The sequence below is a fragment of the Gossypium hirsutum genome, chromosome A08 (genome assembly GCF_007990345.1).
Source record: "Gossypium hirsutum isolate 1008001.06 chromosome A08, Gossypium_hirsutum_v2.1, whole genome shotgun sequence".
NCBI lineage: Eukaryota > Viridiplantae > Streptophyta > Magnoliopsida > Malvales > Malvaceae > Gossypium > Gossypium hirsutum.
In genome coordinates this window covers 116094005-116118224 of record NC_053431.1, presented here as the reverse complement: position 1 = coordinate 116118224, position 24220 = coordinate 116094005, and the positions used below count along the sequence as shown (strand labels likewise).

Below are 24220 nucleotides of genomic sequence, written 5' to 3'. Positions count from 1 at the left end.
TTGAATAGGGATAATAACATAACTTAGGGATCTCTACGGAACAAGTTAAATGAATAAATCGTCCGATTCGGAGCCAGAATAACATGTACAGTATAGGTGGATTTTTCCTTATGTATTGTCTTCATTCAATCGATTTTCCCAAAAGCAATTCCCGAATTCCATTCTCTGTGCGTTCTTAGTTTAGATAATTAGTTAGTTAAAACAAAAACCTCTTTATTCTTAGGCTAGATAATAAAAAGACAGTCATTACTAGTACTTTTAGTTCCTTTGGGTTCGATAATCTAGTCTTGTTAAAACTATACTACTGTTCGATAGGTACACTTGCCTACATCGCGATAATAGTTAGTTCAAGAACGAGTAATTATAAATATTTAAAACCTATCACGAAATCACGCGATCAAGTTTTTGGTACAGTTGCCGGGGAACTGAAATATTTGGAACACTCAATTTTTATTACTTTAGTGCACTTTAATTTATTATTATTTATTAATTTACTTTTTTCTTTTCTTGGCAGGTTTTTATAGTTTATGACTAGAAGAAATCCGTCAAGACTATTACTTTTTGACGAAGAAATCGATCATACAATTCGCAGAAATCAAAGAGAAATAAGGTGAAGCTTAAGATACACAGAGAACGAGAAAGAAGACGATACTCAACCCCCAACCAAAGAGATGGCTGAAACCAACCAATCAGCTACCCCCACTACAGCAAAATTGACTTTTATCGGCGTTTTTTAAGGTCTTTAAGCGCCGCTAAAACTATTTGCGGCGTTTTTACAAGCTCCGCAAAAAACGCCGCTATAGACGACGCCACTAAAGTTTGTGGAGTTTATTTTAAAAAAACGCCGCTAAAGGTCATGACCTTTAGCGGCGCTTTTCCCACAAACGCCGCTAAAGATAATGAAATTTAAAAAAATATATAAAATATTATAAAAATCATGAAAAATATAAAAAAATTTAAAATTCATTATCAAAATATTGAGAAGAATAATATCCATGATATAAATATAAAAATTTTCTATTAAAATTTATTATCAAATTAAATTTTCTATTAAAATTTTAACTAAAAATATTGAAATAAAAATAAAAATTTAGAATCAAAACTAAAATTCTTCCGAAAACATTAGGATCCTTGATGAATGCATACCGTACAAATGAGATTGATAAACTGGGCATGAACAAAAGCACTTTAAGAAAATATTTGCATGCTCTAGTCTTAAATAATCTCCATGTGATATACATAATTGTTTTTTGCTGAACTCTACTCCAAGGCGTTGGAATCTTTCACATGCCTTGATTGTATCATCCAGGGTGATGCCAATATGTCCTGAAAAAAGCAAAAGGGCATTTTTAGTACCTAAGAAATCCCAAAAACTCCTTCAATACACAATCCACATATTACAAGAGGCAAGGACTATTCATACCAGAGCCTAAAGGTTCTGAATTCCCGGTTTGGTATCCTTCGAACTCCTGGTCACTTTCAGTATCCCAATTACTGTATAGGAAACATTCAAGTGTTAAACACACTGCAAGGCAGAGGAATAATAATTAACTGTTCTATCAACTGGATCACTTGAATCTAATGAAACATCCTACATCCAAGGAAAACATGCATTTTGAACCAAACATCATTGTTATTACCAAAATGGCGACACCTAAAACCAACAACTGAAAGATGCAACTAGCTAGCACAATGAGCCACTAAGAAATGAGACTAATCAAGGATTTGACCTCATAGCTCATAAAATACAAGGTGAACTTCAATTCAGGAACATCTACTCTCTTAAGCAACCTGAAAACGAGCTTTCATAGAATCCATTAACTATCAAATAAAAAAAGGTTGAAAGTAGTACTTACATTTGTATAAACACTTCAGATATTTAGACACAACCTATAAACAGCCAACAAAGAAGTCAAATTAGATAAAAACGAGCTGACTACCACTAGAATTTGCTAAATTAGTAAATGTTGCTTTGATAGATGAACTGGTAAAAGAAGTGTTGTATCTCGTACAAAGAGCACTGGTCCAAGCTGGATAAGAAATAAAGAGCACTCGCCGCAATTACTAAATCAATCTTACAAGCTAAAACAGTAATTTCTCAAGAATTTAACACAAACAAAGTTCATAAATTCAAGTACCAAACTATCCCCCAAAAAGATTCCCAATTTATTGATCTGTTTGTTTACCTGTGGTCTCCCAAGTAGTCCAGCAGAATTCAAATTAAACCTTGGAATCTCCTCATCTCCCACTCCCTCTGAATGACTCTCATTACCCACAAACCCAAAATCCTTTGAATCCGAAAATCCTACCGAACCCTCCATATCATTAACACCCACCTCAGCCTTCTGCCCTTTCACACTCATATCACCTCTAACCGACACAACTGCACTCTCCTCAGCTCGAAACGGGATCGGTAACAATAATTCTATTTAGTTTTGCTAGATGTTCGGTGTGGAATGATTTTAGTTTTGTATGAAATAAAACTAATAATTCTATAATCAAGAGATAGAACTTATCAATAATCCACTTGATGATGTAAATTAATTAATTATTATGAATCTTCTTTTTAAGTATATAACCATTGAACTGTAGTGCTAACATGTTGACAACATTTATTTATTTATTCCAAACACTTCTTTGTTTCTTCCAAACACAATGAAATGCATAGAAAGTGAAATCATGAGCATGGTTTTAAAATAGATAAGACTATTTTTAGAGAACACTCCATGGAGAAAAAAAAAAAAGAGTGCATATCAATGAAATACTTACACCTTATCAAAGAGATAAGCCTTTCCATGCCCGCAGTGGAAAGACTGAAACACAGGTTAAGGATGGGGTTAGTATGACTCTATGATGCTGAACAACACAAGATGTAATTCAGATAACAATGAGAAGCATGGCCATGATGAGCTATGAAGATAATGACAACAGGGGAAGCAAGCATGCGTAAACCACATAATATATTAGCACAACAACTGAGCAAGAGAAAAAGAAAATTAAAGAACATAAATGGCAACATACAGTCTCAAATTTTGCGAGGTACTTTTAACTGTATATTCATAAATAAATAAATAAATAAATAAAAACAGCCAACATAAGCAATTTTCAAAGAATAAATTCATGAAGAAACAGGAACTTTTGGCCCACTGTAAAACTGGTATTGTACTTCCAAAAGATATCATATAAACCTGAAGTGGGGCCAATCTTAACCCGGCAGCAACAGCATTGTGGAACTCAGGCCATGACTTGAGTTCTTGAATGTTCCTTATGCTTGGATCAAGATTAACCTATCAGCACAACAATTGTAGAAAATAAATACAAAAAGGAAAAAAAAAAACTGAAATGATGCAAAGGAGATAAATGGGAGAATGTTTAAAAGAAAGAACAGTAAGGAGAAGAACAGAATTACAAATGGTTTCTGTGGCTAAACACAGAATTCTTAACCCAAGCTTCCTACAGTTTAAAAAAATAGGCAATAAATCTTGAAAACATAGAGCAAGGATTATACGCCATATATAATAATATTTTGCTGAAAGCTTTCTAGTTCAAATTTTCCATAAATGATAATACAGTTGCTCACTCACGGGGAAACTTGACAGTATATATGATATCACCCAAAGAACAAATGCATGTTAAAAAGAAAAAAAGAAATAGCAAAAGAATTATTGCTGGACCTACAGTTGCATTTTGTTGGGCTGGCAACCGCCCTGCTAAAACAAGCTTTGGTACAGTAAAGGCCTGCATAAAGTGGCAAGAGAATCCATCAGGAAAAAAGTGGCATGCATCTTAAGGTAATCAATCTCATAAGAAAACAATCAATTGATGAAAATAAATGTAAAACTCCAAAAGAGTGAGTACCTCTGTTAATAGAGTATATATGGTTGCTAAAGTAAATGCCCCACGGCCAAGAGGAAGAGCAGTAGTCCTTTGTGCAAGCTGCCACAGTTGAGCCTGAACAAACAAAACAACATTAATGTATGCAATCTGCGTTGAGTTATGTGCAGAGCAAACTATAATCATCATGTTATTACTCTTCTAAAATGACAGCTAACATGTCAGATAGAAGAGACTACCAAACTAAATGAATCTCATCATGTAAGTTGTTTGCATATCCTGTCAGATATTCATGTTAAAATCTCAAGGGTATTTTGCAAGCCCTCAAACATTATCACTATCTCCTTGTAAAGAAACTATCAAGGGCATTATCAAAGGAAGGAGGAAATTGTAGGCTAATGCATCCAGTGTGTTTTAAAAATATTGATCTAAGCATATATAGATATACATGTGGTACCATATATTGCCAGACCAATTTATTAGAAAATGATTACAACTTAAGCTACAATGTGCTAGAGGGAAAAGAGGTGACTATACAGCATTCAAATCAAGCAACAAAAGAAGCATACCTGTTGAAGATCCTGATCAGAGGCACTTGGATTGGCTGATGTTTGGATAGCCACAGGTCTTGCAGAGCATAGAAGGCGCCTAACCTTGTACCAGTGACAATAGCAAGTAGGAAAAGACAAGGAATTTCAACAACCAAATTCCATTTTCCGAAATAATTAAAAATATACATAAACATGCAACAAAAATTATAAACAACAGAAGGAACACTATAAATTCTTGAAGTCATTTCCATACTGAATCAATATAAATTCTCAAGCTATGAACAAGTACTTAGAGCTTGCTCAGTATCCGCTGGATTGATGCCGATACAACTCAATTTGAAAATCCAAATTTTATTTTGCAGGAAACGAACCCAGCACTTCAAATCTAATCTTCACTTGAAATCCATGAAAAAGCCGACTGAGAATTAGAAGCCGCCACCAAAATCCTGCAAACCAATTGAAACCAGAAATATAATCACGATAAGCAACAGAAAAAGACAAATCCGATGCCTGATATCTAACCAAAATATAATATCTTGGAACTGAGAGGATCTCCAAAGGCTGAAAAGAAATTAAAAATCTCAGATTAAGTGGCACAACTTCAAAGTTTAAAACCCGCACTAAGGAAGCTAAAAAAATAGACCAGAAGTTAAGTCTTGGAGACATCATTTATATACAAAAAATGAAGAAACATTCAGTAAAAGTGAAACCCAACAACCGAATGAAGAACAGAGCAGCACCAGGGATAGATCACATACATAGTTAAGCAAAAAAAAAAAAAAAAAGAGAATGATTAAAAGGACATCCAATTATTACTCTTTTTCTTCCTGAACATTCATAACTGCAGAAAGAAGACTCCCAAAGGTGGGGTCAACCCGAATTTCGACCACAGGATCATCTATCACCAAGAACAAATGGAAGCCGAAGTAAAAAAATATTTAACAGACCTACCCTTTTGAGCAGAACTGAGTCTAAGATAATCAATTCAAAAACCCAAAGTTGGTTTTGCCTTGAACAACTCTAACTTCAAACACAGATACAAGAGATTCTGTTTTGTTTTTGCAGGTTGTCAGTATACTAAATCTCACCTATAAGCAAATCTGCAACTAAATCTCAGAAAAGATAAGTTGGGAATCTTACAGTCATAATATGCAATCAACAAAACAACATTGTACGTAATGTTTATATGTACTTCACGAAAAGGGAAAAGAAAAAGAAGAAAAAAATATAAGAAGAGAATCGTTCAGATCTACTAGAAACCGTTTATACCCAGAAGAAAATACATTAAGTCAAACAAAACAACATCAAATGTAATAGATCAGACAGATTTAAAAACCTTAATTTTAAAGATATGAAATGTTTGAAAAGAAAACAAAGCAAAAAAACAAAAAAAAAAAAAGAAAAGAAAAGGGGGGGAAGGAGAGAGAACGTACAGATTCAGAGAAGAAGGCCATCAAGCGTCGGAAAAAAAGAAGAAGCAAAAGCCATTACAACGAACTCAAGATCCGACGGCAGAGATTGCTGCCTCTCGTCGTCCTCAGACATTTGATGTTGTTGGAAATGGGAAATTTGGGGGCAAATTTTCAGAGTAAAAGGAAAAAGAATTAAGTACAAACTTTTACTTGGGGGATTTAGGGCACGCGACAGAGATGAGAAGAAGAGGGAACAATAGGCGGGTAATCAAAAATTATTGCTCTTTTGGGGCGTTTTCATAAAAAACGCCACTATAGCTTAATCTTTTGCGGCGTTCACTATTGTTTAATTTTAATTTTTTTTTATTTTTAACATTTTTTTTATTTATTTTTAAATATTAAAAATTGAATTTTTTAACTGAAATATGAATTAAAATATTAAATATTAAATTTTTAAGTTTTTTATTTCTAAATTTTAAATTTTTTATTTTTTATTTTTTATTTTTTTATTTTTAAATTTTAATTTTTTTTGAATATTTTTATAATTTTTAAATTAACATATAAAACACAAAAGGAAACTTTAATAGAAATAAAATGGAATCGATGAATTAAAAAAATACAAAATGACAAAGCAATACAAGTATTATTCTTTTAAGTATAAATACATCAATATATTTTTATATTAAATAAATATAAATATTTATATATGCAATATAATTGTGTTAATAATTTACAAGAACTGGATCAAATTAAAGTTCATGCATGTATACAATTGCACACTAAACCATTGTTCACGTATGCTTTTGGGATTTAACCCATTTTTATATATTTTTTTAAAAATAATAATTTATATTTATCTTATTTAGATTTATATTATAAAAAATCCAGTATACACAAGTTAAGTAGTTCACCATATTTACCCCTAAACACTAAAAATTAAACCCCAAATCTTAAACCATAAACCTTAAATCCTAGACCACGAACATATATATACTTAATATCCATAACATTGATTAGTGTTTATAGTTTTAGGGATTTATGATTAGAGATTTAAGGTTTGGGGGTTAAAGGATTATTGATTTAAGGGGTTAGGGTTTAAAGAAAGCCATAACATTGTTTTTAACAGCTTCGTAACTTAATTAAATGGAAACTTCTAATTAAATAGTTTAGTTATCAAAGTGTAACTTTTCATGATTAAGTAACTAAAATGAAATTAACTTTCCCATAGCTAAGTGAATGGTCTAGTTAATTTATATTGTTTATAAAGTCAGTTTTAGATATGATCAAAATAAAATCAAATTCAAAATAAAAATAAGACCTTATTTAATCTGTTACTTTACCATAAATTCGTTAGGGATTTAGGATGTCGAATTTGGGAATGGGTGATAATACTTTAGGGATTTAGGATGAGGAAGAAGGGGGAAATAGAACTGGGGAAAAACGGGAAAAATGTTAAGTGTATCATGTGTGGGTAAAAAATAAGACAGCTAAACAACGAAGTTTTGAACAAAATAATTTAACATTAGCAGCGTTTATAACCTAGCGCCACTAAAAATGCACCTATTGCGGCGTTTAGGATTTTAGGGGTTATAGTTTAGTGTTTAGGGCTTGTTAGGGGTTTACTATTTTAAGGGTTATAGATTAGTGTTTTATGTTTTTTTTGGGGTTTAAGATTTTAGGAGTTACATGACTTTTAGCGGCGTTTTACCAAAAGCGCCGCTAATGCTCTGGTCTTTAGCGGCGTTTCACCAAAAGCGCCGCTAATGCTCTCGTCTTTAGCGGCGTTTCACCAAAAGCGCCGCTAATGCTCTGTTTTTTGCGCGTTTTAACAAAAAATGCCGCTATTGCTCAGTTTTTAGCGGCGTTTTTGTCAAAACACCGCTATTGCTCTGTGTTTTATAATTTTTGCGGCATTTTTTGATAAAACACCGCTAAAAACGCCGTTAAAGCCCTATTTTCCTGTAGTGCCCCTGCAATTGCGGTTAATTAAAATCCTGCTCCACGCACTATGTATGATTATGCTAAACCTTCTTTAACAGGAACTGAATCGAGCATAATTAGACCTGCTGTAGCTGCAAACACTTTTGAATTAAAACCTAACACTATTCAAATGATACAGTAATTTGTTTAGTTTGATGGTTTACAGGATGAGGATCCCAACGCTAATTTAGCTAACTTCTTAGAACTATGCGATACATTTAAAATTAATGGTGTCTCTGATGATACCATTCGTCTTCGGTTATTCCCTTTTTCATTGAGGAACAAAGATAAACAGTGGTTGAACTCGTTACCACGAGGGTCAATTACTATTTGGGAACAAACGACCGAAAAATTTTCACTAAAATATTTTCTACTGGCTAAAATGGCTAAATTACATAATGATATCTCTTCTTTTGTGCAGATGGATTTAGAAACACTCTACGATGCATGGGAGAGATACAAGGACCTTTTGAGAAGGTGCTCTCACCATGGGTTACCGCTTTGGCTACAGGTTCAAACGTTCCATAATGGCCTAAATCATTTGACTCGACAAATGGTTGACGCAGCTGCTGGCGAAACCATCAATAATAAAACACCTGAAGATGCCTATGAGTTTATAGAGGAGATGTCACTGAATAACTATCAGTGGCAAGTGATGAGGACAAAGCCAACGAAAATAGCCTGCGTTTATAACGTCAATTCGGTCACCATGCTCTCTAATCAGGTAGAACTCTTAAATAAAAAGATTGGTGGTTTTCATAGTTCTTTACAGGTTCACCCAGTAATGCAGTGCGAAGCAAGTGGAGGTGTAACAAGCCATTCGGAATACCAACCTTATGGCTACAACATGGATAACGAGCAATTAAACTACATGGGTAATAATCCTCGACCTCAAAACAATCCATATAGTAAGACTTACAATGTAGGTTGGAGGAACCATCCCAATTTCTCGTGGAGCGGTCAAGGAAATCAAAGATCACAACCACCTCTAGGCTACCAACAACTACCCTATCAACAACAAAAGAAGCTGAACCTTGAAGAGATGCTCTCAAAGTTTATTTCGGTGTTAGAAACTCGTTTCCAAAACATCGAGACAACACTTAAAAATCAACAAGCGTCCATCCAAGGGCTCGAAACTCAGATAGGCCAACTTTCCAAACTAATTTCTGAACGACCACAGGGTAGCTTGCCAAGTAGTATTGAACCCAACCCAAGGGAACAACTCAACGCAATTAATATTCAAGATGAAGAAGGAGTTGTTGAGCCTGAACCAGAACCGAGGCAAGAAACTGTAGTAAGCAAAGGTCAATGTGAGGTAGATAACAATAAAAACAAAATGGTGAATGTCGAATATAAACCTCGTGTGCCATACCCCAACGCGACAAGAAAAGACCACTCAGATGAACAATTTGGTAAATTCCTTAAACTCTTAAAAAATTACATATTAACTTACCGTTTATTGAAGCCCTATCGCAGATGCCAAACGCAATGAAATTTTTAAAGAAACTTTTAGCAAATAAGCGGAAGTTGGACGAGGCGTCGCATGTGGAGCTAAACACAGTTTACTCAGCTATTCTCCAAAATAGACTACCAAACAAACTAAAAGATCCAGGGAGTTTTACAATTCCTTGCTTAATTGGTAGTTTAGATGTTAATAATGCATTAGCTGATTTAGGGGCTAGTATTAACGTCATGCCCTACAAAATGTTTAAGCAGTTAGGTCTCGGGAAACCCAAACAAACTAGGATGAGCATTCAATTAGCAAATAAAACTATAAGGTTCCCTAGGGGTATTATTGAAGATGTACTAGTTAAAATCAATAAATTTATATTTCCCGTTAACTTTATTGTTCTAGATATAGAGGAGGATAGCAACACTCCTTTAATTCTGGGAAGGCCCTTTTTAGCAACTGCTAAAACGATTATTGATGTTGGCATAGGTGAACTCACACTCCGTGTGGGAGATGAAACAATCACCCTTCAAGCTCGCATTTCTGGCAACACATCGGGAATTAAAGGTGATCGTTTAACCCATTCTACTAGGACTGACAATATGGTACAACCTACTTTACAGGAAATGAGTTTGAAGGAAGAACACGAGTCATTCTCAAGCAATAGTAGAGGACCTGTTCATGAAGATCGAAGATTACAAATCGAGGAACTCGATGAATGGCGGACGCATAAACCAAGAACACCCGACAAACCGAATCTACAACAAAACGAGCTCAATACCTTTCCAAATCAACTTAAGATTGGAGATAGAGTCTTATTAGATGCCGTAGATCCCCACATTGTCGCTACCACACTGAATGAAGAAATCCCTCTTACGGTACTTAGTATCTTTCCATTCGGTACGGTCGAGGTAATGCACCCCAAGTTCAGCACTTTTAAAGTAAACAACACCCGTTTAAAACCTTATTTTGATGCGATTGATGACAGGAATAAGGAGTATAAACTCCTCAAACCACCATGATTATTCAACGGAGAGGTAAGTCAAGCTTAGACTATAAATAAGTGCATATCGGGAGGCAACCCGAGCACTAACTGTATTAACTTCTTTAAAAATTTAGTCTTCAACATCTAACTTACTAACGGAGCTCTCGAATACAGGTTTTCCACAGAGACACGGCCAAGCACATAGGCGTGCTTATGGCCATGTAAAAATAGGGCAAGGATTTCCCTAAACACGGGCTACGATAAAACGCCACGGCTGTCCAACATGACTGTGGTCGAGCCTGCCAAAACAACATGGGCGTGCAACATGCCTGTGTGGAAGACCCGTGGTTGAAACTGAGAAACTAGCATGGGTGTGCGACACGCTCGTGGACTAACCTGTTAGATTGACACAGGTGTGGGGATTTCCCACACGGGTGTGGGAGAAGAGAACAACTCCAGACAAGGCCGTGTGTACCAACACGCCCAAGGAACACGAACGTGTACGAAATGTCAGACACGCCCAAATTCAAAATTTACAAATCACACGGGCTGAAATTGGGGAACACGGGCGTGTGCCTTGGCCGTGTGGCCCAAAATCTATAAATACCCTGAACTATTCACTTTCTTCCCCATTCAAAAACCCTAACCCTAGCCGCTGCAACTCCACACGGCCTCCCTACCACGCCCGTGCGCTGCTTCCCACTCCATTTTTGACGCTCAATCTCTCTCCCTTAGCGTACCATATCGTCTTCACGAGGAAAGAAAACCCCCGTACCTCCTTTGAAGGAAAAGAAGGGAGCGTCATCTTTTGCGGGTCCAACCACAAAAATTCGTCACCCTCTCCTACAGTTCCCCCGAGGGCTTCATGAAGAGGTTTTCCAAATACTTCGGGCCTAACCCTTAATTGCGAGCCGTTGCATCGACTGGGCTGTCGTAGAACAAGTTCAATTGGCTGATACGATTCGGGCCCTCCTAACCTCCAACCCTTGGGAGCTGTTTTTTAGGATCATCGAACCAACATACCTCGAGCTCACGATGGAATTATGCTCAACGTTCCATCTTCAGACCGTAATGACAAATTACGATGATCCTGGCACGGTCTAGTTTCGCCTAGGCAAGTTAGTCCGCCAGCTCAGCGTCCTAGAATTCGGTACGACATTGGGTTTATATACGGAGGAGTTCAAGGAAGAGAATGACTTAGATGCTCTCACTTGCCACATACATTTCTCTCCCTCGAAGTGTTGGCACACTTTGGCCCCTGATGCAGCCTCCTACAATCCTAGCCGATCCAAGGCATCAGTTCTCCCACCATCCCTGAGGTACCTACAGGCCATTTTGGCTCACACGATTACAGGAATGTGAGAGAGCACTGACGTCGTCAGCACTAACGACGCCTACTTTTTATGGTGCATGTCATACGGACACGTCATCGACCATGCCTATTTCATCACCCTTGCGATTCAGCACCAGACGGAGCGGCATTGGAAGGGGGTCATCACCATTGGCCCCTATGTGACTCGACTGGCATGACACTTCGGGCTCCTCAACACCGCGGCCCAAGAATCATCCCTCACCCTCATCGGCCAGATGTCTCCACAAGGCATCTCGAGCATACTGAGCATGAGGATGATTGAGAGGCGCAGATGAACCTACCCTCTCCAATATTGTCCCGCGCAATCTACTGAGGAGGAGGCCTACGAGGACATACCTAATGATGTTCCCCCACAGCACGAGGACCCACCGACTCAGCCACCACCACCCTTTCATCCAGTTCATGCGGCGACTTCATATGCTGACATCTCTGAGTGCCTCACTTGATTCGAGCAGCAGTGTTTTCAACGATTTGACGATATTGATGCTACTCTACAGCAGACTTGTCAGCATCTTCACATCTCATCGCCAGTCCCACCTCGCGAACCATCTAGCGATGAAGATGTTTAAAAATATTTATTTATTATTTTATGTTTTTAATTTTTATTAAAACTACTTTTTATTTTTATTAGATTTTAGGAATTTTATTTTTAATTATTAATTTCTATTATTTCTTTTTGAGTAATTATTCTTCCCAATATCCCCTAAAAAGTTCTTGATTTTATCATATTGATTTTATCATAGTTATATAGAGCTCTTAAGCTCATCATCACATAGGGACTAAAACTCCACCGGGAAAGGTTCTTCACGACAGCCATGTCCTGCTCGCCCACGACCATAGCTACCACTAGAGATAATATCCTTTTGGCACAGGACTTATGGCCTAATGAACCTCTACGACCGCCGGAGTATCCTTCTCCACTCTTGAACCAATTACTCTCCAGAACTCCAGTTCGAGGAATTCATCATACAGGAAGTTTCACTTCTCTCTCTATCTTATTTTTATACTCTAATATCTATCTTTGTACATTGAGGGTAATGTACATCTTAAGTGTGGGGGGTATTTATTTCATTATCAGAAAAATCCCTGAATGACTGCCTTGTTATCTTGAAAAGCTCTCATATCATATTTAGGATAAATTTTGATTGATTTATGATTTTGATTGATATATCTTGAATTAAAACATAGGTATTTATGCATTGATTGTTTAAACTTTAAGACATTAGAGAATTAAGCATGATAAGTTGATTTTTAAGAATTTAAAATTTTAGGTTGTTTCCCCAAAATTTAGGTATTACTTTGAGTTGGGATTCACAAGTTTTAAACATCAAAAAGCCATAATTTTTGTGAGATTTTTGAGCCTTTTGAGCATCTATTAATTCTTTCATTCTCACTTTTATTATTGCTTTGAATGCGTCAATAGTGAACTGTTATTCTAGAACTTGCTTGATTATTCATGTTGAGACCACGCCATTTAATTTGATATGTCAAAATGATTAAGGCACTTAGAATTAACCCACTCATGCCATGAAAAGCCTGCCTCCACAATTAACCCCTAGTGAACCCCCTTGAGCCTAACAAGCCATTTCTTGTATTACCCTTAATATTAAGCTTTAACCCATTATTGTTGAAATCCCCTAAATTAATTTAAGCCCATTTTTGTCAAGATTTGAATTGAAATAGTTGCTTAGCTATGTTTTATTCTACTCTGTAATTTAATGTGTTCTTAAAAAAAATGTATACATATTTGTAGTGATCTTCTATTTGTAAGCTTTAGAAGTTAAATTCCTTAGTCTGAGAAGAAGCTCTGTTGTATGCAAGTGATGATTAACTCTTTTTCTAGTTAGGTAATTTTTCAATTCAATCTCGATTCTAACCCTTTTTTTCAGCTTGTGACCACACCCCCTAACCAAACCTTATTACAACCCTCTAGAGACCTTTTTAATTGATGTGTCATTTTAAATTATAGTAGTGGAGATTTGATTTTCATGCAAGCCTATGGTAGTGACTTTTTATTATTGACTATTGAGTGCTTCATTTATTGTCCTTAAACACCTCGAGTGATTTGAGTGAATCTGTAGTGAGGATGTGAAACTCTGTAATATTCTGAATCAAAGGTAATTACTTAAATGAGGAGAGACACCTATGTTTGCATGATTTAATACTCAACTCGGAATGTTTAAAACTTTTATGTTCTTTTAGTTGAATTCTCAATGTATGATTACCTATGGATTATTCTAAGATATTATCGATAGAAATTATAAGTTGAGAAGAATTTATTTTGATTATGAGTTGAGAATTTTGCTTGAGGACAAGCAAATGCTTAAGTGTGGGGGTATTTGATAAACCATAATTTATACATATTTTTACCCCATGTTTAATGCATTTTATGGATGATTTTCCATTAGAATTGGTGAATTCGATGCTCCTAATGCTTTAATTGCATGTTTTACACTTAGGAGAGCATAGGAGAGTGAAAGGAATGAGAAATGGGCCAAAAACAGAGAAAATGGGCCAAAGTACGAAATCAACACGCCTGGACCTCCTCACACGGGCAGACCACACGACCGTGTCAATTTGGCAGGCTTGAGCACGGCCTGAAGTAATCGCACGCGGATGTGTCCTTGCTAAGCCCAAGTTGAGTCCAATTCAGAAAAGGCTAATTTTGAGGGCTTTTAGGCATTCCAAAGCCTATAAATACACCCTAGAGAAAGAAGAAAGGGGAGGACAGAGTAGAGGGTAAGGAATTACTCTAAGAAAGCTGATTGATTCATCTCAGAAGTCAGATTCATCATCAAGACTGAAGATCTCTCTTCAATTCCCCTTCAGGAGTTTTGAGTTTTCTTTATGTTTTGTATTCTTTATTATTCTGAGATGTTTTCTTATTTAGTTATGAACTAAATCCCCTAAATACCTAAGGGGAATGAAACCTAAGACGAATCTTGTTATTATTTTCTGAATTGTATGATAAATATTTGACTTGTTCTTAATTATGTGTTCTTAATTCTTGTTTTGATATCCCAGGATACCAATTCAAGATAAGCTCTTATTCAGAGGAGGAATAGACCCTGTTTAAGAGTACAATTGTCATAATTAAGCAGAGTTGATTGGGCGCCTAGACATAGGGTGACAAGATTTTGTCGGATTAGGGTGAAACCTAATAAGGGGATCCATAGATCGAGTTAATGCAACCCTAGAGTGTTAATTAGAGAAAATTCTCGGTTATTCAATCTAGGGATTAGACATTATTAGTCTTGAATAGGGATAATAACATAACTTAGGGATCTCTACGGAAAAAGTTAAATGAATAAATCGTCCGATCCGGAGCCAGAATAACAAGTACAATCTAGGTGGATTTTTTCTTAGGTATTGTCTTCATTCAATCTCAACATGAATAATCAAGCCGTATCCCACGGCCGTGTCGCCGCCCGTGGTTTTAACACGGCCTAGGGCACGCCCATGTGCCTGGCCATGTGGATTTGGAAAACCTGTATTCAAGGACTCAGTTAATGATTTAGATGTTAAAAACTAAAATTTAAAGAAATCAACACCGTTAGTGCTCGGGTTACCTCCCGAGAAGCGCTTATGTAGATTTTAAGCTGGACTCTACCTTTTGAGTATATTCAGGGAAGTTCATGAAGCTGTAGCTCCTCTCTATAGTCTTTAAAATTCTCACCGTTATAAAGTTTGAGATGATGTCCATTTACCTTAAAAGTGCCTTGTGATGGGTGACTTACCTCTACTGTTCCATATGGAAAGACAGCTTGGACTACGAAATGACCTGACCATCGTGATTTAAGCTTCCCAGAAAACAATTTAAGCCTCGAGTTATATAACAGGACAAGATCTCCAACTTCAAATTGCTTACATTGCCTTAAACGAGCGTTATGGCAGCACTTTGTCGCTTCCTTGTATAGGCGTGAATTTTCATATGCATTGGTTCACCATTCATCTAACTCGTTTAACTGCATCAACCTATTTTCACCTGCAAGTTTGAGATCAAGGTTTAGAAACTTTATAGCACAGAATGCCTTGTGTTCTAGCTCAAATAGTAGATGACAACTTTTTTCATAAATAAGTCTGTAAGGTGATGTCCCTATGGGGGTCTTAAAAGTAGTTCTATAAGCCCATAAAGCATCTTTTATCGCTCAATCCTTCCTGTTTGATTCTACTGTCTTTTCTAGGATACGTTTAAGCTCTCAGTTTGCTACTTCGACTTGTCCACTAGTTTGAGGATGGTAAGAGGTAGCTGCATTGTGGTGAACTCCGTATTTCTTAAGGGTATTATCAAATTGGGTATTACAAGAATATCTTCTACGAGTTCGTCAAAGATGGCTATCATGCAGCGCTGAAATGTAGCAGGAGCATTACATAATCCAAAAGGCATTCTACGATGGCATTCTACGATAAGCAAACGTACCATATGGACATGTAAATGTCGTCTTTTCTTGATCATCAGGAGCTATTGGGATTTGAAAATAACTAGAGAGTCCGTATAAAAAACAATAGTACATGTGCCCTGATAAACTTTCCAACATTTGGTCAATTAATAGCAGGGGAAAGTGATCTTTTCTCGAGGCATCATTCAGCTTTCTATATTCAATGCAAACTCTCCAACATGTGACTGTCTTTGTTAGGATTAATTCATTCTTCTTATTGGCTACAATAGTCATACCTCATTTCTTATGAACAACCTACACTGGACTTACCCAAGAACTGTCAGAAATAGGATAAATAATTCCAGCATCTAGAAGTTTAATTACCTCAGCTTTAACAACTTCTTTCATGTTGGAGTTCAGTCGTCTTTGAGCTTGCACACATGACTTATATTCATCTTCCATTAAAATTTTGTGGGTGCAAAAAAGAAGGGTTGATCCCTTTAATGTCAGAAATTTTCCAAGCTATGGCCCCTTTATGCTCTATTAATACTTGGAGTAATTCTTCTTTCTCATTGGGTTGCAACTTAGAAGCAATAATCACCGGTAATGTAGAATTATTTCCAAGGAATGCATATTCCAAATGATTTGGTAATTGTTTAAGTTCCAGTTTGGGAGGTTCTTCAATAGAGGGTTTTTGCTTAAGTTCATTATTTACCTTAATACCCTCATATCCTGCTTGTCTTGGAAAGGGTTCATTGGAATTTAGTTTAGTTTTTATCTTACCTATCTCAGAATCATCATCATCCATCTCCTCTCCTTGGGCAAGACACAGTTCCAACGTGTCCTTATATACGATTTCCTGAAAAGAATTTTGAGTAGCATAATCAATAGAATCAATAAAATAACATGAGTCATCCTGTTCCCTAGAAAATCTCATGGCATCATAAATTTTGAAAATAATCTCCTCGTCACCTACTCTAAGTACCAGTTTACCATCATCCACATCAATAACAGCCCTAGCAGTGGCTAAAAATGGACGACCTAAGATTAGAGGTACTTCAACATCTTCATCCATGTCAAGCAGAATAAAATCAATAGGGAATATAAATTTATCTACTTTTACAAGTACGTCCTCTATAATACCCCTAGGATATTTAACAGATCTATCAGCTAGTTGAATACTCATTCTAGTGGGTTTAGGTTCCCTAAGACCTAGTTGTTTAAATATTTTATATGGCATCAAATTAATGCTAGCGCCTAAATCAGCTAGTGCCTTATCAACATTCAAACTACCAATTAAGCAAGGAATAGTGAAACTTCATGGATCTTTCAGTTTGGTTGACAGTTTATTTTGAAGTATGGCTGAGCACTCCTCGTTAAGTTCCACTGTAGATAAGTCTTCAAACTTCCTTTTATTTGTTAGAAGCTCCTTTAAAAATTTTGCATATGTAGGCATCTGCGATATAGCTTCAACAAAAGGTAAGTTAATATGCAGTTGTTTAAAAAGTTCAAGAAATTTACCGAATTGTGCATCCATGCGGTCTTTCTTCAACTTTGCTGGATATGGGACTGGTGGTTTATATTCCTTTAGTATTGGATTGTTCTTGTTTTCGGGTTTCCCTTCCTCTCATTTGTTTCTGTCAGCTTCTTGTGGTGGCTTCTTTTCAGATTCAGCTAACACTTTCCCACTCTTAAGTGTAACTGCTTTCACATGCTCTTTTGGATTGGGTTCGATGTTACTAAGTAGACTTCCTGGTGGCCTTTCTGAAATCATCTTAGCTAGCTGTCCAATTTGATTCTCGAGCCATTGGATCGATGCTTGCTAATTTTTAAGTGCAGTTTCAGTGTTCTGAAAACAGGTTTCCGCTACTAAAATAAATTTTGTCATCATCTCCTCAAGGTTCAGCTTTTTCTCTTGCTGGTAAGGTTGTTGTTGAAAGCCTAGAGGGGGTGGTCTCTGATTCCCTTGGCCTTCCTATGAGAAATTTGGGTGGTTCCTCCAACTCGCATTGTAAGTGTTACTATAATGATTATTTTGAGATCGAGGATTATTACCCATATAATTCAGTTGCTCGTTTTCTATGTTGTGACCATAGGGTGGGTATTCTAAATTGCTCGTTCCACCTCTACTTGCATCGCACTGCATTACTGGATGAACCTGTGAAGAACCAAGTAACCCATCAATTTTTCTATTCAAAAGTTCTAATTGATTAGAAAGCATAGTAACTGAATCGACGTTAAAAACGCCAATCGATTTCGTCGGCTTTGTCCTCATGACTTGCCACTGATAATTATTCAGTGACATCTCTTCTATAAATTCATAAGCCTCTTCAGGTGTCTTATTATTAATAGTCCCACCATTAGCTGCGTCAATCATCTGTCTAGTCGAAGGATTCAGGCCATTGTGAAAAGTTTGAACCTGTAGCCAAAGTGGTAACCCATGGTGAGGGCACATTCTCAATAGATCATTGTATCTCTCTCATGCATCATAGAGTGTTTCTAAATCCATCTTCACAAAAGAAGAAATATCATTCCTTAATTTAGCCGTTTTAGCTGGCGGAAAGTATTTAAGCAAAAATTTTTCGGTTATTTGTTCCTAAGTGGTGATAAATCCTCGTGGTAAAGAGTTTAACCACTGTTTAGCCTTATTCCTTAATGAAAAGAGAAATAACCGAAGGCGAATGGCATCGTCAGAAAAGCCATTGATCTTAAAGGTGTCGTAGAATTCAAGAAAATTTGCCAAATTAGTGTTTGGATCCTCGTCCTGCAAACCATCAAACTGAACAAACTGTTGTATCATTTGAATCGTGTTAGGTTTCAGTTCAAAATTATTTGCAGCAATAGCAGGTCTAACTATACTCGATTCAGTTCTTGTTAAACTAGGTTTAGCATAATCATGCATAGTACGAGGAGCAGGATCCTGATTTACTGGGTTTGCAACAGCTACAGGAGGTAGCGGATTATTATGATTATCAGCCATCTCTTCGGTTGTGGTTTGAATATCGTCCTCTTGCCCTTCCTCTATGTATCGTAGGCTTCGCCTTATCTCTCTTCGGTTTCTGTGAGCTGTGCTTTCGATCTCACTATCAAAAAGTAGAGGTCCTGACGGGTTTCTTCTAGTCATAAACTATAAAAAACTGCCAGAAGTAAATAAAAGAAAATTTAGTAATTTAAGAAAAAATAAAATTAAATTGTAATAAAAAATAAAAAATGGCTAAAGTAATAAAAATTAAGCGTTCCTAATATCTTAATCCTCGGCAATGGCGCCAAAAACTTGATGTGCGTGATAAGTTTTATATTTATGATTGATCGTACTTGAAAACTAACTATATTATCATGATAAACGTAAAAGCACCTATCGAACAGTAGTATAGCTTATAGCAGGACCGGAATGTCGAACCTACAGGAACTAAAAGTACTAGTATTAACCTTCTTTTTATTATCTAGCTTAAAAATAAGATGATTTGTTTCATCTAAACTAATTAACTAAACTAAGAATGCACAAGAAGTAAATTGGGGAAATACTTTTGGGAAAAACTGATTGATTTAGACAATCCCCAAGGAAGAATCCACCTAGACTTCACTTGTTATTTGACTCTGAACTAGATGATTTATTCACTTGACTCGATCCTTAGAAATCTCTAATTTATATTATTATCTCTCTCGAGACTAACAACGTCTAACCCTAGGTTGATTAATTAAAATCTCTTTTTAATTAAAACCCCTAGTGTTGCATTAACTCGATCTATGGATTCCCTTATTAGGTTTGACCTTAATCCGGCAGTTTTATGTCGCCCTATGTCTGGGGGTACAATCAACTCCGCTTAATTATGCTAGATCTACTCTTAGACAGGGACTTTTACTCCTCTGAATAAGAATATTAATACTTGAATTAATATCCTGGAATATTAAAGCAAGAATTAAGAACACATAATTAAGAACAAATCAAGTATTTATCATATAATTCAAAAAATAGTAACAAGATCCGTCTTAGGTTTCATCCCCCTTAAGTATTTAGGGAATTTAGTTCATATGTGTAAAAGAAAACATCTCAGAAGAATAATAATAACAAAACATAAAGAAACCCAAAAACCTCTAAAGGAAATTGAAGGGAGATATTCAGTTTTGAAGGAGAATCCAGCTTCTGAGATGGATCAATCGGCTTTCTTCGAGTAATTCCTTACCTCCCACTCCGTATGTTCCCTCTAGGTGCCTCCTCGGGTGTTTATATAGGCTTTAGAGTGCTTCAAAACCCTTAAAAGTGGCCTTTTCCGAGTAGAACTAGACTTGGGCTCGACAGGGACACGACCGTGTGCCACGCCCGTGTGGGGTGGCTTAGGCCGTGTTAAAGTCTGCTAAATAGACACGGGTGTGTGGTCTACCCGTGTGAGGAAGTCCAGACCATGTTGATTTCCCACGTTGACCTATTTTCTCCCTTTTTAGCCCGTTTCTCGCTCTTTTTACTCTCCTATGCTCACCTAAGTATAAAACATGAAATTAAAGGATTAGGATCATCAAATTCACTAAAAACAAGGAAAGATCATTCACAAATATGCCAATCATGGGGTAAAAATATGTATAGATTACGGTTTATCAATTGACTTTACAAGCATATTTTTAATTGGAAAAATAGATTTTTATCTCGGCCAGGAAAGGAGATTATGTTTAAAACAATTGCTCAGGTGCTCTCGGTGTATTGTATGAGCATTTTTCTTCTTCCTATTTATACTTGTCTCGGGTTAAAGTGACTTATAAACTTGTATTGGTGGGGCTCCAACACTAGTAATTCGGCTCGATTCTATTGGGCATCATGAGATAAATTATGTACTACTAAAAAGTTGTGGTATGGGCTTTCAAGATCTCCATTGTTTCAATTTAGCTATACTTGGCAAACATGGTTGGAGGATTCTTTCCAATTCAGACTCATTTTTAAGTCGTCTCTTCAAAGCTAGATATTTTTCGAGAGGTGAGTTCTTTAATAATTCCGTGAGTGCTAACCCGTCTTTTATTTGAAGAAGCATTTGTGCGACCAAGTATGTTGAAAAGAGAGTTTTGTTAGCGAATTGGGGATAGACGTATAGTTTCGGTTTACAATCACCCATGGCTCAATGACGACTTGAATTTCTATATCACTTCTATGCCTCTTGATGGTATGGACAATTTATTGGTATGTGACTTGCTCTGGGATGATCAATGAGGTTAGGACTAAGGCTTGGTTGAGGGTGTGTTTTCTCCTTGTGATGGGCAACGGATTATGGCTATTTCGCTTAGATCGTTACACCCCCAATAGGCTTATCTAGCACTTTGATAAGAATAGTGTATATTTGGTTAAGCTCGTCTATCGACTTACTTTCGAGTTGTTCATTGATTCACTGGTCAATAGAGTGGGGGGACCTTGGTTGTCTCTTTGGAATGCTGATATTCCGCCAAACGTAAAAGATCTTTTATGACGTTGTCTTCGTAACTTTCTTCCGACATGTTGTGAGCTTATTCACAGGGGTTACGTGTTGTCGATTGACTGTCTTGGTTGTAGATAGGTTGAGGATATCGACCATGTACTTTTAGGTTGTGCTTTCGCGGTTTAGGTGTGGTTGTTATCTGCTATTGCAATTCCATCTCTCTTTTTCTAATTGGCTATTCTCGCTTCTATTTGGTGCTGATACTACCTTATTTAGTACAGTGTGTCACTACTTGGTCTCTCTGGTATTTCAGTAATTGGTTCCTATGGTGTGAAAACACATTTATCATGGCTTTAGCTATGGCTTTTGCTGCTCGCTTCAGGCAAAATTGGGCTACTCCGCGGTCGACCTACCAGCAAGTGCAGCCTACTACTGCTCAAGTTGCTGCTAGTGGCGTTATTAGCAGGTTTCGACGACAAGTTGGCTACGTCAAGTATGATGTTGACATTGCTTTTAGCGAAGACAGGCAACATGTCGGCTACGAACTGGTTGTTAGGGACAAGGAAGGTGCTTTCATCCGTGCGGTCATTAGCCATCCACCTGTTGTGGCTCGGACGACAGTGGACGAGGTTATGGCTATTCGAGAGGCTCTTCTCTTTAAGTCGGTGGGAAAGAGCAAGGTAATATTGTAGACTGATTGCCTTGAAACTTGTAGTGCATTGAACTCTGATAATCATGGTATTTTTGAATTTAATCTTCTTTGTGCTTCGTTGCGTCGTGACTTACATGATATATCTTTCTGTTGAATTAGTAGGAGAGCTGAAAAGGTTGTCGATCACCTTGCTCGGGTGACGTTGCGTCGTGACTTACATGACATGATTATGTCTTTGTTCCGCATTTTTTGATACCTTAATTCGGATAATTCTCAATTGACTCGTGTTAAATTGGGTGTATAAAGAGAGCCTGCTGGCTCGAATTTAGTTTAGCCTTCTTTTTATCTCAAAAGTGATTTGCAAAAGAAGAAAGAGGCTATCTAGTAACCAAAGCCCAATGAATTATTTTTAACTTAATTATTTTAATAATGAATTAATTCATTTTTTAAAAAAAGTTAAATGAATGTATACAGTTCAATTTTCAATAAAGGAAGCGAAAGGGATTGTGTAAGGTTTGAGCCTTGGAATTTCAGCTAACACTTCAAATCAATGCAATCTTTTGTTATTATAGTCTTGGTAGATAACATATTCGTCAAAATTAAATAAATATGATTACCAATGCTAAAAGAATATTAACATATAACCGAACAAATTTACAAATAATTAAAATTTATTGATGAATAAATTAAAAAAAAAACGTTTTTATTATTTTTAATATAAAAGAATCAAATATAATTTATAAATAAAATAAAAACATAAATAATAGTATTATTAATTCAACAATAACAAATTTTAAACGGATTTTAAATAATTCATAAAAGAGTTTGTTAATGACATGCTCAGTTAAAGCTTCAACATCTTCTTCCTATAAAAAATAAAAACTGAACCATGTATATTTGTGCCCTTTAATATGGTAAGATTCAGTCTGATGGCTTAACCAACCAACGAGATGAGTTTATAAAAGGGTTTGTGATAGAAAGTAGAAACACTGGCCAACCACTGATATTACATCAAGCAATTAAATTACAAGCAAACAGTTAAAAATCTCTAGAGATATTCAAACTGGGGTGCCTAGTCTGAAGCATCTCTGTATTATTCACTCTGACGGGACTATTCCAAATAAAGAAATATCACTTTTAATACGGTGCTATAGAGACCAATACTAAGAATAAGGTGATAACTCCAGTCAATGCTATCCTGTCAGCACCTCCAGATTGTCCTATAAAATTTTAGCAACAATATATTAAGGTTGAAACAGTAAGCGCTAAAATTCATGCTATCTTTTATTTTTTCTTTTACCTGGCGGGGATGGAGCAGAGGTGGGAGAAGTGGCTTAACATGAAAAGCAAATATCATTAGTCTCTATTAAACGAAATATAAGAGAATTCTAGTATAGAAAATTAATCAAAGATTGAATAATATTGGCAGATAGGTAGAGACATTCACATACCGTTGCAAGCGCTGAGATCAGTACTGACCCCGCATTCACGAGAGATCCTGAGAGCTTCCGGGACAGTGACGTTGAAGGAAGCAAGTGTATTAGGGTCGTTATAGAGGTTGCAAAGGCAAGGAAGATCTTTGGCGACGGTTTGTCTGATCGGGTTACAGCAGTCGTCTTCAGGTTTGGCCGTGGCGTTGTTCAGGTAAGGATAACAGGACACAAGGTTCTGCGCACAACTTGCTTGCGCATAAGCTGAGGTTACCATCGTCCCCAAAATCACAAGAACCGCCATGATCAAAAACTTAGCCATGATTGTGAATTTCAGTTCAATTACGTGTTAGCTTTTCCCTGGGGTCTAGGTTTTCTTGCTTAAATACTAGTACTTAGGTTAAGCTGGCCTTTCCCTTCCTATATTTCCCATATTTTGGGCGAAGGAAGACATCATGGTATCATAAAATTGTGACGGAGGTTATTATATTGAGAGATAAATTATATATATATATATTATTAAAAAATAGATAAATTAATTCTTATATGATATATTAAAAAGTAAATTAATCTTTTCGTTAAAAATTTCGATCTATTTCTATTATTAAAGATTGGTCACTGTAAACATATGGCACACCACTTATAATTATCTCGTTATATAGAGATGAATGAAAATTTTCTCAAAAACAAAAAAGGCTAATTTATTTTTAGATCTAATAAACAAAGATAAATTTATCAATTCTTTTAATAAATGAAGCAACATGCAATCAAACTCC

At 36.3% G+C, this 24220-nt stretch overlaps 2 protein-coding genes and 2 non-coding genes across 4 annotated transcripts; 1 reads left to right on the top strand and 3 right to left on the bottom strand.

Moving 5' to 3' along the window:
• Window positions 1-1131: 1131 nt before the first annotated feature.
• Window positions 1132-17038, bottom strand: LOC107895111 (uncharacterized). The gene is made up of 10 exons (XM_016820344.2): window positions 16949-17038; window positions 4782-4946; window positions 4404-4487; window positions 3859-3951; window positions 3679-3738; window positions 3189-3287; window positions 2770-2813; window positions 1731-1791; window positions 1424-1494; window positions 1132-1326 (listed from the first exon to the last, which is right to left on the bottom strand). The coding sequence occupies exons 1-9, from the start codon at window positions 17036-17038 to the stop codon at window positions 1492-1494; spliced, it is 699 nt and encodes a 232-aa protein (XP_016675833.2). The 3' UTR covers window positions 1132-1326; window positions 1424-1491.
• LOC121205889 (small nucleolar RNA R71) lies at window positions 8167-8272 on the bottom strand. Its single transcript, XR_005900962.1, has one exon. It is a non-coding gene; the product is annotated as a small nucleolar RNA R71 (small nucleolar RNA).
• A 1360-nt stretch (window positions 17039-18398) lies between the features above and the next one.
• On the top strand, window positions 18399-18505 carry LOC121205713 (small nucleolar RNA R71). Its single transcript, XR_005900788.1, has one exon. It is a non-coding gene; the product is annotated as a small nucleolar RNA R71 (small nucleolar RNA).
• Window positions 18506-22965: 4460 nt separating this feature from the next.
• LOC107895110 (non-specific lipid transfer protein GPI-anchored 7) lies at window positions 22966-23927 on the bottom strand. Its single transcript, XM_016820343.2, has 3 exons — window positions 23466-23927; window positions 23315-23347; window positions 22966-23234 (listed from the first exon to the last, which is right to left on the bottom strand). Exons 1-3 carry the CDS (start codon window positions 23764-23766, stop codon window positions 23152-23154), a joined length of 417 nt encoding a protein of 138 aa, XP_016675832.1. The 5' UTR covers window positions 23767-23927; the 3' UTR covers window positions 22966-23151.
• Window positions 23928-24220: the final 293 nt, after the last annotated feature.

Bases quoted from the DNA above. Each gene is read 5' to 3' on its own strand.
- LOC107895111 (XM_016820344.2), bottom strand. From the start codon at position 17,038: ATGGATGAAGATGTTGAAGTACCTCTAATCTTAGGTCGTCCATTTTTA. The intron at 3,952-4,403 runs GTATGCTTCTTT...TTGTTTGTTCAG, and splicing joins CTGATCAGGATCTTCAACAG to GCTCAACTGTGGCAGCTTGC. The intron at 3,288-3,678 runs GTAGGTCCAGCA...TTGTGCTGATAG, and splicing joins CAGCCCAACAAAATGCAACT to GTTAATCTTGATCCAAGCAT.
- LOC107895110 (XM_016820343.2), bottom strand. From the start codon at position 23,766: ATGGCTAAGTTTTTGATCATGGCGGTTCTTGTGATTTTGGGGACGATG. The intron at 23,348-23,465 runs GTATGTGAATGT...TTTCATGTTAAG, and splicing joins TGATCTCAGCGCTTGCAACG to CCACTTCTCCCACCTCTGCT. The intron at 23,235-23,314 runs GTAAAAGAAAAA...AAAATTTTATAG, and splicing joins CTCTGCTCCATCCCCGCCAG to GACAATCTGGAGGTGCTGAC.